This window comes from Ursus americanus, chromosome 6 (assembly GCF_024610735.1).
Source record: "Ursus americanus isolate L20-20 chromosome 6, mUrsAme1.1.p, whole genome shotgun sequence".
Taxonomy (NCBI): Eukaryota; Metazoa; Chordata; class Mammalia; order Carnivora; family Ursidae; genus Ursus; species Ursus americanus.
Window position 1 is genome coordinate 77,722,292 of NC_142132.1, and position 19,055 is coordinate 77,741,346.

Below are 19,055 nucleotides of genomic sequence, written 5' to 3' on the forward strand. Positions count from 1 at the left end.
GTGTTTAACTGGCGTTATCAGCTGGCTTGATCATGCTTCATTATAAAACCTATTAAAATGGTCTTTTTATGAAAGTAGAGTTTTCTCTGTGTTACTCCAAAGTCCTGCAGATACTAAAATGAGACCCTATGCAATACTTAAAAATGCAGAGAGCTGTCTTGGAGTTATTTTTTCATTATGCAAAAGTTGGCCCAGGAGAGATGGCCATGTACCTCGTTAGCTAAAACAGGCAAGCATGTCGGGACTGCAAATTAATTTACTGGAGAAAGTTGAAGGAGATGCGAATCATTCCGGTCCCCAAGGCAAATCGAAGTCTACTGATGGGGCAACTTGCTGAGGTCAGACTCTCTGAAATGTTTACCCTCATTGTTTCTTCCCCATGCTCTGGGAGAATGCAAACTCCGTCTGTAAAAGCTCTATGGGAACCAACAGGGGTAGGTATAACTCTTAAGTTTTCAAAAGTATAATCGGTACCTGCCTGATAGCTCCCCCCAAATCCAACAAATACAAATGGAGACAATCGTGTATTTACCCTTTCTCCTTATATTAATTTCTTGGGTTTGTGAAGTGCATTATTATGTAACACGTGTCATCCAGCCAGTGTGATGTAGTTGGGAATCGAGTAGCAAAATCTCTCATGTTATTATGTCATTACCTAATAATTAAAAATACCATTCATTTGGGTGCTCTCCCTCATTCTATACTAATCGCGTGTTCCTGCCACTTTACTCTCCATAAGGTCTCTGCGTTGAGATGTGTATAACAAGTTGGATTCAATTTTCCTACCCAAGTTATGAAGCCCACTGACATCAGAACATAGTTCTCTAAATGCAAGAAGGATACCAGAGTGGTTGCATCGGAAGCCAGGAGTAAGGCAAACAATGTGTCCACATTGTCAATAAAGGGAAGTGTACTCCTCACGCTTGACCCTGGAAACACGCAACCTCTGGATAGTCGAGGCACCTCACTGGTAACATTATGCAAATTCCTTAAGGAAAATAAGCAACATTCTCCCTCGGATGGTATGAAAAAAAAATTTTTTTTTAATCAACAGACTGTGCTTCCATTTGCGGGCTGTTAAATGCCATCCAATTCAGGAAATCAAAAAAAATCTTCCCTTTTCTATGCGTATTTGCTTATTTTTGACACTTTGATGATGACAGCACCTCAGGTTTGAGGGGTACCAGCGTGAATCGCTGGCATGTAGAGAAATCCGGGCGAGCCACAAAAGCAGAGAAAGTAAGGGTGATATCAGACGCATTTCATTTCAAGTCTGATGAGCCTGCATTTAGGATTTTCCGGCTGGGCAGGTTTGCCAGGGCATTTGGGAGACGGGGCTTTTTATTCCTCTTCTCGCACTCACACGCACACACTCACACACACACGGCCGGACACACACCTGGGGCGCGTTCGAACTATGTGCGGTGGGTGGCATAGATGAATGTGTATGTCTATTTTTTAAAAATAGCTTGACATCTGACAAAGACACGAAGGCAAACGTAGGTGCAGCGAGTGTGGCTCTGAGAAACGTGCACAGCGCGCGAGAAGTGCCCGTTAGAATGCAACATCTCTGAGGGTGAGGACAGACATGGCAAGCGCGAGGGGCGGGGGCCGACACACAAGACAGAGACCCGCAGCTCCCCACCGACAGGGCGCCGCGCGGACCCGGCGCCGCACCCCTGCTTACTGTGGGCTCTTGGGGTAGAAGGGCAGGGTCACATGGCTGAGATCCTGGAGGTCGAAGGCGGTGGGCTCGGCGGAGATCGCCTGCCGCTTGGTGCGCGGCTCGCCCTGCAAGGTGCCAGCGCTCTGCTTCTGCGCCTGCTGGGTGGCCGGCCGGATCACCGAGCGGTACTTGTCCAGCTCGTTCTGCAGCTTCTGGATCAGTTCGTCCTTCTGATCCAACTCCAGCTCCAGCTCGTCGATGAGGGCATCCCGCTGCCTCAGCTCCTCGATCTTCTCCTGGAGCGCGTACTGTAAATCCCGCAGGGTGCCCATGCTCCTCCGGGCCGCCGGGCCGCCTTCCTGCCTCTGCCGCGCGCCTTGGGGCTTGCTCCCCTCTCCGGTCAACTTTCCCCAAAGTCGCCGCCGCCTCCCGAGTGCAGTCGCTTCCTACTCGAGCCCAGAGCCAGCCCTGGCTTCTGAGCATGCCCAGTCCGCCGCTCCGGCGCCGACTTTCGGTGCAGCTCGCACTTCTCGGGCCGCCGGAGAGGCTGAGCGTGGGGACCGCGAGACAGCAGGTCCAAGCCGGGACTGAGCCGAGGCGCGGCGAGCGCAGGGCCGGAGGCGGGCGCAGGGCGGCGGGCGCCGGAGGAAGCGGGCGCTGCGCCTGGGGCTCCTGATAAGCCGCGCGGCGGGGCGGAGCGGGCGGGCGCGCCACTTCGGGGTGGGGAGGTGGGGGAGACGCCGCGGAGGACCCCGCGCAGACCGGGGAGGCGCCAGCCGGGGGACACCACCCCCTCCCGCCCCGGCACCCCGGCCTCGAGGCCGCTGGGCTACGGTCCTGGACGCGTCCTCGGGCAGGGCGGGCTCGGCATCCGAAAAGCTCCGGGGTCCGGAGGTGTTCCGGCCGCCGGCCTCCCCAGCAGAGGCTCCCGAGCTGCGTGGCCGCGTCTCCCCTTGCTCACGCCACCCTGCCCACGGGGAGCGCCTCGCACAGGTGGCTGGCGCTGGAGAAGAAACTTGCCTCCCGCCGGAGAGGAGCCCGCGCCCGGGAGGGCTCCGTGACGCGCAGGTGCCTGTGGGGAAGGGGCGAAGGGGGCGGGGCTTCGGGTTCGTCTCCCGAAGTGGGGCGGCTCTCGCCTGCTCCTGCCAATTGCCCCCCTTTCCGCCCCTTCCAAACTCACACGAAGGAACTCTTTTTAGGTCTGGGCCCGAGAAGGCCGCTCAGCTCTCCCTCCCACCTGAGCTAGTATCTGCGGAAGAGTTTCTGGCTGGGCCTCGCGGCTTCCATTTGCTTAACTTGGGGCGGGGGGCGGGAGGGGGGCAGGAAAAATCTGTGCCGAGCTCCAAAAAAGTCCATCCTGAAATTGAACTGTATCTTTAAAAAATATTCCTTCTGTGACAACCAAGCTGTTAGACCGGTCTCCTTACACTGGAATGGCAAGACACAAACTGTGAAGAGGAGGGATCATGACAAGAAGGGGGAGCCCAGATGGGCTGCAGAAAATTGTGCTATACCAGCCCACCTCTATCCACTCTCCTCATCTCTGCCCACTTAGTATTTCCTAAAATGATGACAATTAGGTTGCATCTGTCCGTGGAAGGGGAATTCTCCCATCATCTGAACACATGGTTAGAATCTACAAATATTTACTTACTACTCACCTAAATTCCTAATATTTAGCTAAATCTTCACCAACTCCAACTTTATAGCACCTTTATTAGCAGCCCCCTAATTACTATTCCTGAGCACTGCTCTACTTGGCCATTCCTTAACACCAAAAGTCGATAGAAAATACATTAAAATCGAACTGCAATCCAGAACTATTCCCTGGAATCTAAACTTAGCCAAGAACGAATATATCAGCCTCAAAAACAAATTGCTTTTACTTTTGAATACACAACTTTTTCTATCTGAGCTAAGAGAAAAAAAGGGGAGGAAAAAACCGAAAACCAAAAAACAAAAACCCAGCTAGCCAATGGCACTTAACCAACTTCTTGATTCACAGTGTATCTGTTTATAATTAGAGGTGCGCATGACAAAGGACGTACAATCCTAAACGTTCTTCCACTCAGATCATGATCTAATACTCTTAGCACAGATGATATAAGACACTTAATTTTTCCGCTTTCCAACACGGACAGACATTTTCAGAAATACATTTATTTCAGAATGTCATACATAAAGTGGATAATTCCCGAAACAGTTTCATTTGTAATGAACAGACCATGAGTAACTTACAAATACTGACAGTAGTGAAATAGTTCCGAATTGTTGTTTTAATTAAAACTAAATCAAGCAGAAGAGCTGTGGCTTTGTATAACTGACTCTATCCTAAAACAGAGCTTCTGTGACAATTTCCTTGTCCCAGGCAAAAGGCCAAATTCGTACTTTATTTAACCTATAGGGATTCTTTAATTCCATGGGAAAATGTTTAAAATTAAATGCCTTTTTCCTATAGATCTATATAGGGGTCCCTGAGGCCAAGAGTTTATGTCTAGAAACAGAAGCAATGTACAGGGGTATCTTTAGACAACCGCTAAGCAGGGTTATGTTTTAAGGTTCATTTGAGGCTTAAATGGAGTTACTTAGTGTCTTTGGGCAGCACAAAGTAGGGAGATTCTTCATTTGTAGAAAGCCTGTCTACATGCACAAAGGAAAATAAATATTCAGGTATTTTGAATAAAAGTGGAGTTTTTTCACACTGAGCATGCAAATATTTTTCACTATTTAAGCTATCATATCTACATGCCACTAGAGGAAATATCCATGCTACCTTTCATTCTTGTGATACAAAATGTATCTATCCCATGAGGAATTCCATCTCTAGAGTCAGAAGTCTATTATAATACATGCAAAGAACGTAAATTGCCAAAATATATGACTATTACAATTGACTTACACTTTTAAAAGTATTCAAGGTATAAGGATATATTTGGTTATATTAGCCTGTACTATGAAAAGAATAAATTTAATCCCCCCCCCACTTTATAATTACATATGCAAAATCCTGAATTCTCGACTTTTCCATTCTTGGAATCAAAGTAAATATTTTAAGTAAGTTTGCAAAAATGATGTTCCTAACTGGTTGTTTAGATCTTAAGGGGCCCGGTTTTCCATCTCAACCTTTTGAGCGATCCCAATCTTTTTTAAAACATCTTTTGTATTGTACTTGGCAAATTCTGGAAATAAATTTTACGTGAAAAATCAAGGTCCTATAGTTACATTTCAACAGACAAATGTCCTGTGTGTCTCATGGTAAACTAAGTTGGCTAAATTATAAGATCAGAGATGAGGCACAAGTCTCCTTTCTGCTTACTAGGAAGTGAATACACCAATCTGAAATGGAGTGGAGTGGCATCTACTGCACTCTCCCGCTGCCTCTATCATGGGCTGAGGTCTCCATGGTAGATGCTAGAACGCAGAGCAATTCAACATTGAAGGAACTGACTTCAGACTCTAGAATTCCATAGTCAACTCACAACTGGCTCTTCAGCTGGTCTCTCTTTGTTCCCGCCCTAAGGGAAGCTAAGTTCCACCAGTTGCCAGACCCACCTGTGGCATATTGATGCTCTTCAATTCTGCACCCAGCCCTCACGACTGAGAATACACTGTATCATGCCTTCCTTATTCAATCTCACAACCATTTAAAGAGGCATTCCAATAAGGCAGCTCTATCATAATACTGACTCTTAAAAAATAAAGTCTGTAGAATTTATCATCCTTCATGAAAACCATAATTAGCCTCAAAAGGACACTCATCCGAGTGTCCGTTCCACTGATGCCCCATTTCGCAGAAGAGTCCTAAGAATGAAATTTTCTTCTGCCATTTCATGTACATATCTTGAGTAGAAACAAACAAACACTGCTGAGCTGTTTAGGTGATGGAAGCCACTCCTTACAGAAAACTACTACAGGAAACAAGTACCCTTAAGAAATAGGAAAGTGACCGTTACTGGTAGACATGCTGGCATGCTCTAAATCGCTAAGCTTAATCAAGGCCACAGTAAAATAACTAACTTCCTTGAACTCCGAATGCATGACAGGCACTGTTTAATGTAACCCACCAGCAAGTCTTTATTATCACTTCCGCTTACATTTGAAAAAAGTGGAGGCAAGGCATCACCCACCTAATGAATGGCGAAAATTCTGAAAGAGGAGGAAAGAGAATTTTTAGAACTTCTTCTTCCCCAAATTGTCTTCACTCCAGCACCATTTCATTCTGGTTGAAGGTGACTACCTTGCACCCATCTATCTGGGATTGTCCTGGTTTTAATACTAAAATCACTTAGACCATCCAGGTTTTAAAACTGAAGTCCTAGGAACCCCTTGGTCCTGGACAAACCAGGATAGTTGGTCACTCTATTTAATTCAGGATTGCTGAACCTCCCTACTTTATCAATATTTTCAAATTTTACCTTCACAGTCACAGAGAGAAAAGTCAAACCTAGGAAGATCTGTAATGATAATACCTATTACTTTAGGCACATTACGACCCACTTACACATTTGTTTGTGTCAATATGTTTTAAGGAAACAATCATCCTATTTCGATGCATAAGAAGATACCACAGGAACTGGCTTTGGGCTATAAAGGGCATGAGTCATATGACAGAATTTTAATTGCACTTTGAAAAAGTAGACAGAGATTCTAGGCTTTCCTTTTGGTTTACTGTTTTTATAAAAAATCTGGACTTCAAACATATTGGCTTTCTATGGGTAAACCACAATAATTAAAGCACCTGCTATTTGATTAACTCCTACAGAATTAGATTATTCTTATGATTATATTTGGTGGATGATTCGGCCATCAGGAACCCTGATTTAAATGGATATAAGTAAAAATTCTAATGGTTTGGCTTTTTGAAGTTAAACTTCTGTGCATGATACGTTCTGCATTGAAAAGAAAAAAAAAAACCATAAACCATTAATGATGAAAAACTTACTGCAGAGATTTGGAAAGTAATAGTGCATTGTACCATAATTGCTAATGTGCTTAGAGTTTAATACCGAATTAGTGTCATGCCTAATATCAGTTGAAATGAATCCTTATATTCCACAGCTTAAAATGATGGCATGTTATTATGGAGCCTGAAGTGGTGTTCATGAAAACCCAAGCACTGTCTGCCAAAAAGAACACTTCTCTGGGCTCTTCAGGAAGCTGCTCATTTCCAAATAATGTTTCCAAATACTAGAAGAAATGACATGTTTTTAAGAAGAATAGAATTTGGTTTTCCATATTTTTTTCATGAATGGAGAATTTTAAAATGCATAAAATGGAATTTAAAATACTTTGTTCACAAAATATCATTTTGCTACATTTTAAGCCCAGTGAATGTATACATGAGGATACAATATTGTAATATCTCTCCTGACTAATAAATTTATTTTCTCAGTCCTATTTCAGTGATTAATCTTGTATACAAAGGCACATCATTTCGTAAGTTAATGCATCAGTATTTTCCACGGGATAGTCAAAACTATTTGAGAAAGTAATTTTGCACTTGAGAACATATTTGATATCATGCAGCTTATAGAAGAACGGCTCTGAAGTCAATGCCTTTTGGTTGCTGCTCTTATTTTACATTGCATTTAACAGCTGATATAACTCGGCCATTTTCAACCTACATGTTTTGTAATCCAAATTGAAAGTAAAAACGAAAACTACATTTTGCTAGTGAACTTACTAACATCGGTAGAGTGAGAAAGTACTGAAGATGTAAGAAAGATAATAAAATAGAAGTTTGAGTGAAATGGGCTTTTATCGGTGAGTCAGATGAATGCATGAGGCAACAGAAAGCTAGCAAGGCACTTGTTTGCGCTGTGAGAATGTCGGAGAGCTGGAAGACGGGAGGTTGCAGGCAAGAGCAAAAAGACTTAGGAGGTAAGCATACAGAGATCTTCATCCTCATGAACTTAATGACCAAGTAGACAGCCCCTAACTTCAAATTCAGAAAACTCTTGATATTGTGACTTTTATACAATCATCATGAGATGGAAATCCAGAAATCCACCTTTAATGATGGGCAAGTGAAGTGGTAGGCTGGTAAAGCAAGTGGATATCATTCTCGGGTCAAGACGTGGGACTGATATTTATGAAGCCATTACCCATGGACCAAGAATAGAGACCCAAGTTGGGGCCCAGGAGACACATATTTTCACTAGGCATTTGTAACCAACTGTAAAATTGCGTCACCTTGCCCAATGCACATTTTTTCAAAGATTCAGTAATTTCTTCCTGGTCCAGACTGTATTTTTTAAAAATCATTTCTCAAAGCACAAAGCACAGGCATTTGCTCTCGTAGGTAAGAATGCCCCATAAAAAAATAAATATCAAATAGAGACTTTTTACCCTTTTTTGGTATTAGGCAGAATATTCAGTGTCTGTCTTGAGTCACTGCATTATGTAAGAATGTTTTCACTCAAATATCAAAGTTAATTTGGGGAGCTATTACGGAAAATTCATCTACGTTTTCCATAGAATACAGTACAGCCACAAGTCTCACGATCTATCTTTCTTAGAAAAGCATCTATGTTGAATACCAATTTTAAGTGGAAAAAATGACAGAGAAATCTTCAAAACATTTATTCGTGGAATGTTAAAAGCAATTGCTGCTGTTAGGAACATACAGAACTTGGTGGAAATTGCTTATTTTCACTTTGCAGTTTCCACTGGTCAGACCCTCTATCTGTACACTGCAAGTAACATTCTCTCGGCAGTCAGCGAACGGAAACTTAGCTAATATCACAGCATTTCCACATGCATCCCATTATTTAATTTAGTTACTCTCTGCCTGTATCACTAGCACTCCCAAAATACAGAGAACTAAAAGACGGTTAGCACTGGCTGGGATGGACACCCCACCCTTCCCTACCTGCAACCAAAAAAAAAAAAAAAAAAAAAAAAGGCAGCAAAAAATCCTTATTTTTTTCGCTCATAATGGATGTCACAGAATTGAGCTGAAATGTACCACTGAGATTATGTAATTCAACATCCTAATTTTAAATTTAAGGAAATTTGAAGGCCAAGGAAGTCAAATGACTCACCCAAGGCAGAAGCAAGTTTAGAACCCAACTGAGCCCATTCCTAGCTTCCTGTTCTTAAAGTTACCTTATTCTTTCACTTCATGCTTTATGATTTGTGCACACGGAACCTGATTCAGTTCATATGAAAATCCCACCTCCTATCTCTTCATAGGTAATAGCTGTTAAGGTCAATTGAGAACACTTTAATTTGTGCAGAAAACAAAATATATCAAAAAGTCTTTAAAATATCTAATTAGTTCTATATGCCTCTCCCTATACTCAAACTGTAAGGAACTGTTGTTACATGGAAATCGACTTGACAGTGCGGGTGTGTGTGTGTGTGTGTGTGTGTGTGTGTGTGTGTATTGCAGATGCTTCAAAGTCAGGCATATGCCAGAGGTGTGATATATAAACCACACCCTCCTAATCAACCCTCATTTATGTCAAAGTAGAGGAGAGCACGTGAGGTGAACATACCCGGGGAAACAGAGAAAACCACCTCGCTGCTTACTTTTTCATTTTTCAGACACAGAAGCTCAGGTCTCTCTTCCCATCACAGGGTTTTTAAAGTCTTTGTGATACAAACGACAGCATTACCAAGACAGAGAAAATTTCTCTCCCATTCCTACAAATTAAAAGGTAACACCGTAAACCTAACATAGAACTCTCGAGATACAGATGGTGATACTTGTTTGAGTCCCTGAAATCGTGCAATCAGTCTTAGCCCATTGGAGATGTTTTTAAAGCATAATAACTTCAGAAAATGCCAAAAGATGATTTTGTTCATTTAGTATTTCTCAATGAGTACTCTAAGAATTTTCACAAAAAGACAATAAAGACATATTTCAAAGCGCACTGAAACATATAGCATTTAAAATCTTATTACATTAGTATTTTCCTAAAAATACTTTTGTACTTTCATATTCTCAGTATATGGTCTTTTAATCACCAATCTATTTACACAGCAAATTTTTAACATATTATATGACTTTCATATTCTGCAACCAGGGAATATCCAGTTGAGAGAAATCAGAATAATTAATGAAGAAAACACAAAAAAACAAGAAGAAGCATATGGTAACAGCTGGTGGAATAGCTAAACTCAGTGGTCAGTGAACAGCCTTGCTAGCGAGCCCATAACTCTAATTGAGAGCCCTCACCAATCAGGTATATACTACAACTCAGTGTTTCCTTCAAGTGTGAACTAAAGAACACTGGTTCCTTAAAAAAAAGAGGGAGGGTTTCCACAGTCAAAAATGCTTGGGGAACACTGAGGAAAGCTCAGTAAAGCAGATTTCTTTCTGAATTATTTCTTATAACTTCCAAATTTCCGATATATATTTGAATCTCCAAAATAAATATATAGTAAATATATACAGTTGATTCAAACAACTAGACTTTCTTTCGTCTAATACTTTAAGTGTTGAACCTGAATATTTATGATAGTGAATTTTTGTTTTTTAAGATTTTACTTATTTATTGGAGATAGAGAGCGAGAGAGCACAAGCAGGGGGAGCAGCAGGCAGAGGGAGAGGGCGAAGCAGACACCCCACTGAGCAGGGAGCCTGAAAGGGGGCTTGATCCCAGGACCCTGGGATCATGACCTGAGCTGAAGCAGACCGCTTAACCGACTGAGCCACCCAAGCGCCCCTATGATAGTGAATGTTTAAAGGTAAATTACGCAACTTACTGAAAATTGAACAAGCAGCTTCTCAATCTGTGAATTCCTCATCAGTATCTACATGCACAGCAGTATCAGAACACACGGTCCTGACCCCACCAATGGGACTGCCGACCATCAGCATCTCCCCTTGAAAGTCACAATTCACCCCGTCTGTGACCATGGCCAATGACATGGCAGAAAACCGGAGAACATGACAAATTTGGTGCTCACAGGAAGGACTAGGCTTGCCATTTGACCCACAATCACATCTCCTCTCTTTAAAATTAGGGTGGGTCACTGGATTGTTATTCGGGCTGGGAAAATGGTCAGAGAAAAATTAAAATGGGACTGAGATCCCGGAGAACAACTGATTAATAATTAATCACAAAAATGTTATACTGACCTTTTCGTTCTTATAAATCTCCAGGCACCAAGCAATTTCATTTTAACATTTCAGAGGTTTTCCACTGGTGATTCTCTTTCTGCCTTTGAAATCCTTCACCTAACCCCTTTCATGACCCTAAAATCTCAACCCCATTTCCTCCCCATCACCAGTTATTATCTCAATGAATTCATTTTTCTCTTCTCTCCTAAAATATCATTTCCTCCGATAATCCTTCTGAATCATCCCCATGATATTTTCCCTTATAATAGAACTTATGATTTATAATTATATGTCATTTTCAAGGATATTTGTTAAATAGCTGTCTTATCATTAGACAGTAAACTCTAAGAAAACAAGGAACTACGTCTATTTCATCCACCAGCACCTAGAACAAGCCCTCCCTTATATTTGTCCATTGCACTAATGCAATGAATTCGAGAAATATTTATCTAGAATCTACAACACACCACCGCCAGTAAACCGAAAAGTGGACCCTTCCCACCTTTTCTCCATCAAGAGATTAAACCATCAAACTGAACTAAATATCCATTGACACAATACAGAGTCTGCACCCCTCACGTGGGTGGCACTTGGAAATGCGTGTGTCCTCAGCCTCTGAAACTTCAGTATGACCACCCGACGGGCAGCTGCCCTGTATCCCAGGGCTTAGGCAGGTCACATGTTTGTCTGCTTTGTAAATAGCACTGATTTTCTATGTTCTTCCCAGAAATATCTGTTGTATCTGTTGCCCTTGGACCGGTGCCTTAACCACTTAGAACAATCACCTTAGGCAAAACCTTTGAAACTACCCTATGTGCGTGCAGCCACGAAGTGTATATAGTAGAAATGGGGGGGGGTTGATATATCGTGTATATGTGTGTGTATATTATGTGCATATATACACAGACACACAGTTAACCCTTGAATGAACACAGGTTTGAAATGCGTGGACCCACTTACACATGGATTTTTTGGATACAGTCCAGTACTATGTGAATGTAGTTTCTCTCCCTTATGATATTCTTAGTAACACTTTCTTTTCCCTAGCTCACTTTATTGTAAGAATACAGTACAGGATACATATAACAAACAAAATACGTGTTAGTCGATTGTTGGTGTTATTGGTAGGGCCTCAAGACAACAGCAGACTATTAGAGACTCTTAGTAGTTGAGTTTGGGGGGAGTAAAAAATTACACGTGCATTTTCAACTGCACGGGGGTCAGCGTCCCTAACCCCCATGCTGTTCAAAGGTCAACTGTGTGTGTGTGTACTGAAAACCAACATCAATACGGTAATTACAGCTTAAAAGTGAATACGGGTAATGAATTTCTCAGTAACAAGTTAGCGAAAGGTGCCATGAAAACTATGATATGATGATTTTCGGACAACTACTGCTTTAGCTCCCCATAATTCTGCATGTCCTTTCTGTGCATAAGAAATCAAATATATCAGAGGCTTAGCTTAAAACTGTGGTTTTTTATGCAGAAAAAAACACATAGATATCACTCTTTAAACATATTTCCCTGCTTAAGACCCACGATAATGGTTTTCTACCTGTCAACCTGAATATTTCTAGGAAACAATATTTCTTGATACCCAACTGTCTTTCCACCTTTTCAAATCACACCTAGACAGTCTGCAGAGAGCAGATCGGTTCTTGGCACAGGTGGGGTATGGGGAAGACGGGAGAAATGAGTGAATTGTTTGGGTTTAATTTTTTGTCTTTTTTTTTTAAGTTAAAATAAATTGAAAAAAAAATTGCACCTAGACAATCAACTGTCTTAATGTACTTTTAAATCACCAAAATCCCAGAGTCTTTCTTACTTTCAGGCTTACACTACATTGTCTTCAAGGTTCAGTGCTCTTTCATATAACACGGGCACCTGCAATTTCTTTCTTCTGTTTCTTCCCTAGCTGCTCCTTCCAAAAAGCTGATGTCCATATTTGGACTTGGCCTGCTTTTTAGAGTCCTTCTTAATGGTTTTGTTTTGTTTTGTTGTTTTTTGGGTTTTTTTTTTTTTTCAAAAGGTATTAATGCCATCTGATAGTGTTTTGAAAGCAGATGTTTCCAATTAAGGTGCTTGTAAGTTACGGTGGAGCTGATTAGTGCTCGTGTCCTAACCGGTCACCTCATTGATAAAAGCTTCAGAAGATCCGATTCAAACAGAGTTCAAAAGCAAATTAATCCCCCAAAATACTTTTCATCCAATAAATTAATTCGGAAAGTAGGTAGACTTATCTCCTTCTCCTCTCTCTTCTTCTTTCTTTTGCTCTTTCCATAGAAACTCAGAAATGGCCCTTCCAACGAAATCATAACCTTACTACCAGTCAACCAAACGCCAAAGAGCTAATCTTTGGGAGCTAACGATAATCTCAAGGTTAAACAGCTGCTCATTAAACCCAAAGACAGAAGTAGATAGTTTGTTAATGCAAAAAAGGAGTATTTCTTAAGTAGTTGTTTCTTATAATTTCAAAAAGTCAGTGAAAGGGCTTCCTAAGTTCTCCAAATTTACTGCACTGTATAGATTTTGTAATAAAGGTAATTTTTGACAATTACCAAAACCGAAGCTGAGACTTTTCCTATGAAAAATATAAAAGGAGACCTCCTCTCCCATGGAAGAAAGTCAGATCTGGAGACAGAGACTCAAAGCTTTGTACACATATACCCCACAAATTTTTTTATAAATGAAGCCTTATGGTACTATTGTTTTATGCTGCTTCAGACTCTGAATGGAAACCTTAAGTTTCTGATTTGCAACTGCTTAAAACTTTGGATCTTCAAGAAAAACTGAACGTTAATACAGTGCAAATATAAGACCTTTCTTGACATTACATTACTTATCTCTACTGGTTCTTACTCATATTTTCCTCCTAAGAAATAGGAGTCTCACATTGCAGTTATCATTTACATCATCTTTTTGGATGCAAGATTTCTTAAGGGGAAAAATACATACAAATGATCACTAGTAATTATGATTTATAAAAGAAAAATATCTTATTGAGATACATATACCTTTCTTTACAGTAAATATTTTATTCAGTTAAAAATAATATGTTGTAGAAAATGGGATCTAATTGAAATTTTCATTGGTCACTTTTTAAAAGTACAAGGTTAAGCAAATTGTTGTGAAATTTATACTTCTCCTTTGCAAGGTTTATTTCAAATATATTTCCTAAATAGTACACAGCCTCAGCAAACAGTACAATCTTCACATTTTTCCCTCAGCTATTAAATACTAATTTCTGAGGGCTGAACTACAGAACTAAAGGTGCAATTGCACCCTCTACTGTCCAAATTTTCTATTTCACATTGAGCAAAAAACATTCCGTATGTTTCTTGAACACATTCGTTATAAAAGTAACAGGTAAACCCTGTTGGTTTCCATTTGACATTAAGTAACAGATCTTCAAACAGTTAAGCTATCTGTGAGAAGTTCCTTAGTCATAGGAATGGAAAGTGAACATTTATACAGTTACTGGGACCAAACTAATTCAGAAAATTGTGATTCTCATCGACGTGCTGGAAATGTGAAGTATTCATTAACTTATTGACAGTAAATAGGAAAGGAGAGGAAAAATATCAAGTCACTCAAGCCAACAACTGGCCGGCACTTCTAACAGCATATAAAGTACACCCAATTTTTTTAACGTTAGAAATTAAAATAAACATTAGCGTTGCCCTGAAACTGCACTTGAAGTTCTAAAAAAAATTAGTTTTGAGATCTTATTATTTTCAAAGCTTTAAAGACTATGAGCTGGAATTCATAGCCTATTTATTTGTTCCTTTCCTTTCAACCTACTTTCCTTGTCTTAATTAGGGAGTTGTTTGATATTTATTCAAGAGATTTTCTTATCAATTTCTTCTTCTATTGATAAAGAATTAGCTTGTTGCTGGCAAACCCTCACACGAAGCATAACTAGAAAAGCTAGTTTCCCCTCCCCCCGGCCCCCCGCCAGCAAAAAAATGTTTGAGGCAAAAATTCCTGAGCAATAGGGTTTGAAGGGCAAATTATCTCAGAGAAGAACAAAGTCCAGAGAGGTAAACCCAACATTCAGTGTCCTTTTGGAGGCATTTACAAAATTACAAAACACTCCTAAAAAGAATAAATAATGGACTATGAATTAGAGGCTGAGAGGCTAAGAAATCGACAAAGCTTCTAAATGTCCAATGGGGCCAGAGGGACAAAGGCTGGAGTTGAGGCCCAACCAGTTCAAAACCATGAAAGCCAAACGTTAACTGATAACAATCCAGTATCATAAAGACCGAAACCGCATGTCAAACCTGTCGGATCCATAATGGCGTTAAGGCGGTCAACGTGCTCTTCAAGAGCAAAAGTGCTCTCCCTCCTCAGCAGAGTCGGAGATCACAAAAACCAGAGTCTCGGATGATCTCACATCGTCACACACAACATCCAGGATTCAATCAGACACAGGTACACCAAGAGACAATAAAACAAAAAGCTAAGAAAAAAATAAAAGCACACAACAAAAGCAGACCCGTGGGAATCCTGCTACTGAAACTATCTGATAGGCACTGTTAAATAATTGTGATAAATATGTTTAAGGAATGTGATGAAAATGTTGGTAATTTCAAGAGAAAACTGGAAACTATAAAAGAAATTGAAATTTTACAACTGAAAAAATTCAGTAACTGTATTTTAATAATTCTGTAGTTGTAGTTTAATAGCAGGAGACGAAATTAGTAAACAAGACTATAAATTCAAAGAAAATAGAACAAAAAGGAAAAGAGAAAAAGAATTAAAAAAAAAAAAAACCCACTGGGGGAAAGAAAAGGATATGAGACATGGGCTCATAAAGGAAAGGTCTAACCTATATGTAATTGGAGTCCCAAAAGGGCAGGCAGGATGGAATGGGACAGAAGCAATATTTGAAGAAGTAATGGCTATGAATTTTTCAAAACTGATGAAAGATCTATCCAACTTCAGTTTCAGGAGGCACTGTAAGCCACTAGCACAAGAAATACAAAGCACAAGCAGACAGAAACACAAACACATACAACCCTAGGTATAGCATCGTAAAACTTCTTACAATCAAAAATAAAGAGAAACTCCTAATGCCAGATGGGGAAATATACCCATCACCTTCAGAGGAGCAACAATAAGATTACAGTCGAGGGGCGCCTGGGTGGCTCAGTCATTAAGCGTCTGCCTGCGGCTCAGGGTGTGATCCCAGAGTTGTGGGATCGAGCCCCACATCGGGCTCCTCCACTGGGAGCCTGATTCTCCCTCTCCCACTCCCCCTGCTTGTGTTCCCTCTCTCGCTGGCTGTCTCTCTGTCAAATTAATAAATAAAATCTTAAAAAAAAAAAAAAAGATCACAGTCGACCTTTCAGCGGAAACAGTGAAAGCCGTTAAACAACAGAGTGGTAACCTCAAAGGGCTGGAGGGAAGTAAAATCACCAACATAGAATTCTATACTTGGCAAAAATATCCTTTGCAAGTGAAGGCAAATAAATACACTTTCAGGGAAACAAAAACTTGAGAATTTGTCACCAACAGATCCACTCTAAAGAAGACACTAAAAGATATTCTTTGGCAAGAAAGAAAATGAAAGTAGATGACTGCAAAAAGATATAAGGGGAAAACTACCACAGAAAGGAAAAATATGAAGTTAAATCTGTATGGCTGATTGCTGCACAAAACAATAAAAACATCTAACAACAGTAACAGGAAAGAGAGGAGGGGATCAGTAGGGGAAAACTTGCTGTTAGGCATTGCACTGCCTGAGAAGGAACAAAACTATTAATTTATCTTTAAATTTTGCTAGTTCAAGGATGCATTGCATGTTGTAATTTCTAGAGTACGCAATAATAGAAATAAAACATATATAATTGAAAATCTGATGGAGGAAAAATGGAATATCAAATAGAAAAGGAGACACAAATAGAACACAAATAGTAAGATGATCGACTGAAGCCAAAATGTACCTGCGATTAAACTAACGAACACATTAAATACTCCAATTACTAGACAAAGACTGTCTGACTGGATTAAAAAATAGAAGAAACAATTTTATATAAGGGAACAAAAAAGGTTTAGAGTAAAAAATGTGAACACAAACCAAAAGAAAACTGATGTAACTCTACTAATACTAAGAGATATTTTAAGAAAGTAAACACTATTAGAGATGGAGAGGAACATTTCACAATCATGAAAGGATTAATTTATCATAATGGGATCATAAGTTTACATTTATATGTTCTCACTAACAGCCTCAAAACATGAAAAATGAAAATTGATAGTGCTGGGAGGAGATATAAATTCACAATCTTATTAAGAGATTTCAACTTATCTCTCAGAAACTGATAGACTAAGCAGACAGAAAATTCATCAGGATATAGCAGATTTGAATAATACACTTAATAAACTCAATTGCAAGTTGTAGAACGCTTATCCTCAAATTGCAGAACATACTATTTCCTAGAGCATAAGCGAGTCATATTAAAACTGACCACATGCTAGGCCATGAAACAAGTCTCCGCAAACTTGAAATCATGTACTGTTACTGCAGAGGAATTAAGTTAGGAATCAATAACAATAGTAATTTCAATAGATACAGAAAGGATGTGATAAAATTAAAAATGAATTCATGATTTTAAAATAATCTGTATAAATTCAACATAAAAAGTACTTATTTGATAAAAGATATCTGCAAAAAAAAAATTGACAAGAAATCTCATGCTTCATGGTGAAATACTGAAAGATTTCCCCCTCATATCACAAAAAGAAATGGACTCCCATTATCATCACACCTATTCAATATTATAATTGAGGCCCTGGCCACTGAAATAAGGTATGAAAAAAAAATACATAAAGATTAGAAAGGAAGATTACATACTTGTGGATAAGTTCTATATCTAGATCTACTATCTATCTGTATCTATCTATCCATCTATCTATATCTTTGGATAGTTCTAAACCTATACATAAGTTTAACTACAGATAAACTATTAGAATAAGTGAACTTAGCAAGGTCAGTCAGGGTACACAAGGTTATTATGAGTAAGGATGTCTTAAACAAGATGCAAAAAGCACTCACCATGAGGAAAAGAATTCGTGAAATGAACCACACTAAAATCAGGAGATTCTTTTGATCAAGAGACATGATTAAGGTGAGTACCTGTCATTATACCTTTGTCAGAACCCACAGAATGTTCAACACCAAGAGTGAACTCTAACGTAAGCTGTGGACTTTGGGTGATGATGACGTGTCAATGTAGACTCATCAATTATAATAAACATACTACTGTGATTCAGGATTTTGAAAGTAGGTGAGGCTGTGAGCATGTGGGACCAAGGGCTGTATGGGAACTCTCTGTACCTTCTGCTCGATTTTGCTGTGAACATAAAACTGCTCTAAAGAATAGTCTATTTTTTTAAAGCTACTATTAAGAGAGTTAAAAAGGAAACTACAAAATAGGAAACTATATTGATAATATATATATTTAATCAGCAAAAGGCTTATACTCAGACTATATCTGGAATTCCTAAAATTTAGGCACAAGATCTATAATCTCATAGAACTGGGCAAAATACCTGAAAATGTAAAGTATTTTGTAGTGGGAATGGTGACCAGGAAATGGCAAAATCTTAAGGCTTTTTTTTTTTTTAATTATTTATTTGTCAGAGAGAGAGAGAGAGCACAAGCAGGCACAGAGAGAAGCGGCTCCCCGCCCAGCAAGGAACCCAATGTGGAACTCAATCCCAGGGTCCCGGGATGATGGCCTGAGCTGAAGGCAGATGCTCAACTGAATGAGCCACCCAGGCGTCCCAAGGCTTTTGACCAAAGACAACCAAACAGCCAATAAACATATGAGAAACTGCTTAATTTCATTAATCAATGGGGAAATGTTAAAACACAATGAGATACCACTACATATCTATTCAAATGGCTGAAACTGAAAAAAAAAATCATGACAATGAATGTTAGAGAGTTTGTGAAACAAAGGAAATTCTCATACCCTACTAGTGGGGGTATAAGTCAGGATAGCCACTTGGGAAAGCTGTGGCAATTTCTGCCTCAACTGAATATATAGATCCCCGATTATCTAGAAACTCCAATCATGGCGATATACCTAATAGAAATGCGGAAATATCACATGATGTATGCAAGAATATTTGTAGAAATATTATTTGTAATATACCCAAACTGGCAACATCACAGGTGTCCATCGGCATTAGCATGGCGTGCAATGAACTGAAGATTGAAAAGACAGGTCAGAGACAGGTTAGGAAGCTGCTGCCATCCTAAAGGGTAATCCAAATATAGAATTGAGGCTGGAGAAGAGAAGACATGGC

The 19,055-nt window shown here is 39.9% G+C and overlaps 1 protein-coding gene across 2 annotated transcripts in view; it reads right to left on the reverse strand.

Moving 5' to 3' along the window:
* The window catches only part of PRKG1 (protein kinase cGMP-dependent 1), a 1,185,335-nt gene that overhangs the window by 1,103,463 nt on the left and 62,817 nt on the right, over window positions 1–19,055 (reverse strand). The window contains exon 1 of one of the 2 annotated variants that reach the window (XM_045802397.2): window positions 1,688–2,353. The exons of the other annotated variant lie outside the window; for it this stretch is intronic. Coding sequence (XP_045658353.1) covers window positions 1,688–1,998 — 311 coding nt within the window. The 5' untranslated portion in view covers window positions 1,999–2,353. Of the gene's footprint in view, window positions 1–1,687; window positions 2,354–19,055 lie in introns of those variants that run through there. 2 annotated transcript variants of the gene reach the window in all.